The sequence below is a fragment of the Mastomys coucha genome, unplaced genomic scaffold (assembly GCF_008632895.1).
Source record: "Mastomys coucha isolate ucsf_1 unplaced genomic scaffold, UCSF_Mcou_1 pScaffold14, whole genome shotgun sequence".
NCBI classification, from domain to species: Eukaryota; Metazoa; Chordata; class Mammalia; order Rodentia; family Muridae; genus Mastomys; species Mastomys coucha.
This window is the reverse complement of record NW_022196896.1, coordinates 64,157,686-64,163,685: the sequence shown is the minus strand read 5'-3', so window position 1 is coordinate 64,163,685 and position 6,000 is coordinate 64,157,686. Positions and strand designations below refer to the sequence as shown.

At 41.1% G+C, this 6,000-nt stretch overlaps 1 protein-coding gene across 10 annotated transcripts in view; it reads left to right on the top strand.

The window, feature by feature from the left end:
- The window catches only part of Kansl3 (KAT8 regulatory NSL complex subunit 3), a 35,907-nt gene that overhangs the window by 4,686 nt on the left and 25,221 nt on the right, over positions 1-6,000 (top strand). For 8 of the 10 annotated variants that reach the window (XM_031367163.1, XM_031367158.1, XM_031367161.1 and 5 more), the window contains one exon: positions 835-1,005. In XM_031367163.1, coding sequence (XP_031223023.1) covers positions 835-1,005 — 171 coding nt within the window. The remainder of the gene's footprint in view (positions 1-834; positions 1,006-6,000) is intronic. The other 2 variants (XM_031367165.1, XM_031367166.1) reach the window with 1 other exon arrangement.

Genomic DNA, 6,000 nt, shown 5'->3' with positions numbered 1-6,000 from the left:
CAGGCTGACCTCGAACTCAGAAATCTGCCTGCCTCTGCCTCCCAAGTGCTGGGATTAAAGGCATGCGCAGCCACCACCTGGCATGTAGCTGCATTTTTAAAAGACTTTGGAGCCAAGTGGGTTAGCACATGCCTATAATCCCAGCACTTGGTGAGGCTGAGGCAAGAGCAGAGTCAAGAGGTTAAGGCTAGGAGCTGGAGAGAGATGGGTCAACAGTTAAGATTACACACTGCTCCTGTAGCAGACCCAAATCCAGCTCATAGCACCCATGTCAGATGCCTCTGGCCTCTGTGGACACTGGAGCACATAGCCACATATATGCATTTAAAATATTAAACAATAATGACTGAGTTCAAGGCTAGCCTGGGCAACACAGTCAATTCCAGGCTATGATCAAACTTTCAGAAGAAAACACCAAAGTCAGGCTGGAGAGATGGCTCAGCAGTTAAGAGAACTGACTGCTCTTCCAAAGGTCCTGAGTTCAAATCTCAGCAACCACATGGTGGTTCACAACCATCTGTAATGAGATCTTACGCCCTCTTCTGGTGTGCCTGAAGATAGCTACAGTGTACTTACATATAACAATAAATAAATCTTTGGAAAAAACCCAGAAAGTGTAATGACCTTGCCTTTCCCAGGCACTCAGCAGGGAGAGGAGAGAGCTAGATGAGAGGATGTCATGACTGGATCACAATTTTCTTGTGGATATGAAAATCACTTAAAGCTAATCATGTTTATTAGACATGTTTTAAACATTGGCAACCAGCTGATGGTTAAGCATCTGTGTTGTGTGAAGTGTGTGTGGCCTGGTCCTATTTCCTCACCTGTTTACAGTGAGTCAGACGTTCCAATAGATGTGGAGACGGTCACGGCAACTCCTGTTCCACTCTATGACAATCAGAAGGCAAGAAGTGTGATGAATGAATGTGAACGGCATGTGATCTTCGCCAGGACAGATGCAGATGCTCCTCCTCCTCCAGAAGACTGGGAAGAACATGTCAACAGGTAGGCCAGTCCTGCATAGATTGGCCAAATTGGGGCTAATGTTAGTACTTGGTAATTTTGTAGTATCATCGTCATTGAAACGTTGACTGGAATGCATCTCCTTTCACTTATGGCCATGCAGTGGGAATGTTCTCTTCACGGTGCATTGTGTCTCTGAGGCTCACTGCCTTTAGCACATGGCAGGAGGGTTGCAGTGAGCTGCCTCGCTCACTGTCCTAACTCTAGCACACTGACCAGCAAACACAGTGGCAGATGTCTACAGTTGCAGCACTGTGGAAGGCCTAGGCCTTCCCTAAATAACTAAATAACTAAATAACTCCCTAAATAACTAAACTTATGTTTGTAAGATTTGCATTGATATGATATACAATTAAGGTAATAAATGTTTTGGAATCATATGTAAAGTTAATACCTTGAATTGCTTTAAAATTAGTTTTATACTATATTATAAATTAGTTTTAAAATATAGTTTTGCAAGATTGGAGATATAACTCCATGACAGAAGTTAAAATTTTTCAAAAATAATGAGAGGGGCTAGAGAGATGGTTCAGAGGACCAAGGGGGATGCTTCTGGCCTTCTCGGACACCTGCAAGCACATACCTATATGTGTGCACACACATACATACACACAGACGCTTAAAAATACAACTTTAAGGCCAGCCTGGTCTACAGAGTGAGTTCCAGGACAGCCAGGGCTACACAGAGAAACCCCGTCTTGAAAAAAACCAAAAAAAAAAAAAAAAAAAAAAAAAAAAAAAAAAAAAAAAAAAAAAAAAAAAAAAAAAAAAACCAAAAAAAAACAAAAAACAAAAAAACCAACTTTAAAAAATATGGGAAACAGGGCCTAGAAAGATGGCTCAGAGGTTAAGAGCACTGGCTGCTCTTTGAGAGGACCTGAATCAATTCCCAGCACCCACATGGCAGCTCAGATCTGTCTGTGACTCCAGTTCCAGGGCTTCTTACAAGCTTACACAATCATCCGTGCAGATAAAACACCAATGAACATAAAATAAAAATGATATATTAAAAAAACATGAGGAACAAATGTATGAGAGAACTGAAGTACTTTTTAAAATTTGTTAATCCCTGGTTATGATCTAGGTCTGGGAGCTAGTCATTATTAGACATAATAGTAAATGATAATGCCTTCCTTTAGTCACTCCTCCTTTTAAAAGATACATTTTATATTACTGAGAAAAAGTCTGTAATAGTATGCCAGTGTATGCCACATGTATGCCTTGGAAACCAGAAAAGGTTGTTGGATCCCCAGGATCCACTTGTGAGTTATCTGATGTGGATGCTGAGTATCAACTCTTTCCGCTTAAGAGCAGCAAGTGCTTAGAACTGTTGAACTGTCTTTACCCACTTTATTGATTTCCTTTTGAGACAGGACAGGGTCTCTGGTGACATAGGCCCACGTCATACTCCCTAGTAGCTAGGGTTGACCTTGAACTCTTGATCCTTGTGCTGGGATTATTGGTGTGTATCACTCCCATGCCTTTCTTTTATTTATTTTTATACATTGTTTTACTGTTAGAGCCAAGGCCATCATGCATGGTCACTAGTTTCTTAATTTATAAAGAGAGAGAAAACCACCAGCAGGGGCTGAAGAGGTGGCTCAGTGGTTAAGAGTCCTGACTGCTCTTCCAGAGGTCATGAGTTCAAATCCCAGCAACCACATGGTAGCTCACAACCATCTGTAATAAGGAAAAAAAAAAAAAAAAAACCTATGGGCTGGAGCAAGAGGGAGAAGGGAAGGGAGGAAAAAAACACAAGACAGAGGAGACAGTGGAGTACTTGGCCAGAGTGTCCATCCCTGGTAGAGAATCCCAAGAAGCCATTTTGTTCCATCTGGGGTGGGTGAGTAGGGATTGTCTACAGAAGAAAGATGGGCACACCGAGTAGACTAGGGTGCCTGTGGTCTCTAGAGTGAGCTCTCATCCTTCTATTAGGACCCCACTGCACACTAATAAACTGTTACTGTGTCTTGGTGAGATTTGAGAGGGGTTGTATTGGTAGCCCTTCAGCTGTCTCTTTGTGTAGGTCCTGTTTGCAGATAGCTGATTCCATTATTTGTTAGCAATGACCTTAAGAGGTCAGTGTTGTTTGTTGTATGGCTTGTTTGGAAGTTGCCATTTATGTGATTACAATCTTCTTATTGCCCTCTTTCCCTTGATATTTAAATTGCTGCTTCCTTTCTTTCTGCATAGGGCATGTAACATTACAGGTTTCCACACTGAGAACTCCATGGACACCTCTATAGCACTCTAGAATATTCAGAGAGACTCCTGACTGATTGGCTTGTATCTTAAGAGTAAGAAACTTCCATTCCTTGTTGGGGCTCTTTCCCCTGTAGAAACTGCCCACAGATCGTTCTGTGTATAGGAAACAAAATCTCTTACCACCACCCCCCAATTCTAGTCTTCTCTAGTGAGAGTGGATACTGTATGAAATAAATGGTTTCAGTCTCTGTTTGTCTAGATCAGGCAGGGGTTGTCAAACTGACCCATGTGCCAAATTTTGTCCATTGCTTTTGTATGCCTTAAGAGTAGTTATTATGTTTTTAAGTTGGCTGGAGAAAAAGAGATATTATTTTGTGGCACATAAGATTTTCACTTCAGTGTCTATGAATAATGATTATTGGAATACAGCTACTGCCCATGACTGCTTTAGCACTAAAACAAGAGTTTTGTAGTTGTGTCAGGGACCGTATATTCTATAACCCTCATATATTTACTCTGTAGTAAAGAAAGTTAGCTGGCTGGATATGGGTAATGTTCTTACATTTGTGTGTCACAGTCATAATTCAGGGATCTTTGAAAGTTTTGTTTGGTGGCAGAGTAATATATCCTGAAGATGTTGGGCCACCAACACAACCACCACTCCTCCTGCTTCCTCCCTACCCCCTCCCGTGCCTCATCTGTTTCTCACGTGGAAAGTTGCATTAGTTGCTCTGCCTTTGAGGAGATACTTGACAAAATACTCATTCACTTGCTCAGATGAGGTAGGGTTTCTCTGTGTAGCCCTGGCTGTCCTGGAACTCACTCTGTACACCAGGCTAGCCTCAAACTCAGAAATCCGCCTACCTCTGCCTTCCAAGTGCTTACAGAGGGCCAGATTTCTTTTTTTTTTTTGGTTTTTTTTTTTTTTTTTGGTTTTTTCGAGACAGGGTTTCTCTGTGTAGTCCTGGCTGTCCTAGAACTCACTCTGTAGACCAGGCTGGCCTCGAACTCAGAAATCTGCCTGCCTCTGCCTCCCAAGTGCTGGGATTAAAGCCGTGCGCCACCACAGCCCGGCAGAGGGCCAGATTTCTGTTTCCAGTACTCATGTGGTGGCTTACAACCACTCTCTAACACTGTTTTAGGGGTCTCAGTGCCCTTTTCTGGTCTCTGTGGGTATCAGATATGCACATACATACATACATGGAAGCAAAAACATTCATACACATAAAATGAAATATTTTTAATTCTTTTTGACATTTTTGCATTGAATCAGTCTTCCTTGGAACAAAATCAGGGAATTAATAATTACCCTTGAAAATACTAGGTTTGCTGGCTTTGTGGGATATGTCTGTAATCCTAGCCTTTGGGAAATAGAGATAGGAAGATGCAAACTTGAGACCAGTGTGGGTTACATAGTGAGACCTTGTCTCTTAAAAAAGAAAAAAGGAAAAACAGGGCCAGTGTACTCTTGCTTTCTTCAACTAGCCTGAGCCTGAGGTCAGCATATCATTCAGGTTGGTCAGACCAAGGAAGACAAAAGACTGTGATGTCATCTATGAAATGGGAAAGTGTGTGTGCTGCACTGGTGAAAAGTAAAGAGTCAGGCCCAAGGGGAGGGGCTGTTGACTCACATAGTTCCCATCAGCTCCTAAATGATATCTTTAGCATGCTCTTTATCTTAATATTGGGTTAGATCTTTCCCCCTGCCCGTTTAATTTTTTTAGCCTCCCATGAAGCTGACAATGCATAGAACACGTTTCAGTTTTTGGGTCACTTGGTTGTATGTGAAGTAACAACCTTAAGAATTTTTTTCTGAGTCTTTAGACTCAAAATTTGTGGCTTTTAAATTTAATTTCATGTGTTGTTGCAGTCGTTTCTGCATACATTTTTTTAATGAATGTAAATTTTAATTATAAAACCAAGAGTATGAACAGCGCATTTAAAATCTCAATCATTTGGCAACTCATTATGTCATTGCAAGAAACAGATCCAATCTTTAAAAAATGTTATTTTATGAAAAACTTAAGCCAGACAGTTTATTCACTATGGGAGTTAAATCATGTTTAAAAAAGAATCTGGCTATAAAACCAGTTTGTATGACGAAATAACTGTATAAAATAACATGACAGTCTAAATAGATTTTTTTTTTTTTTTTTTTTGGTTTTTCGAGACTGGCGAAATTTCTCTGTATAGCCCTGGCTGACCTGGAACTCACTCTGTAGACCAGGCTGGCCTCGAACTCAGAAATCCGCCTGCCTCTGCCTCCCAAGTGCTGGGATTAAAGGTGTGTGCCACCACTGTTTGGCTTTAGTCTAAATAGATTTAACTCTTTTGTTCAGATCATATTTTTTTCCTCATATCATTTTGATCTCATAGTGAAATAAAGTTAAAAAATGAATAGGGAAGAGCTGAGGAGAGGCCCAGAGGATGGATCCTTAGCCTCTATGTAAAAAAGCTGGGCAATGTGATATATGTCTGTGACCCCAGGTTTGGAGAAGGAGGAAATGGGGATCCTTGGAACTTCCTGGCCAATCATTTAGTCAAGCATAGGATACCAGGGTCAATGAGACTGTTTAAGAAAATAATAATACGGAGAAAGATAGGACCCCCAAATTCAACCTCTGGCTTTCACACTTAGACACCCCACTCATATGCATAAGCATGTATACATCACACACACACAGATAATAATCTTAGTGCTTACAAATAGGGTAGAATTTATCTGGGTGGTGATGGCGCACCTCTTTAATCCCAGGACTTGGGAGGCAGAGG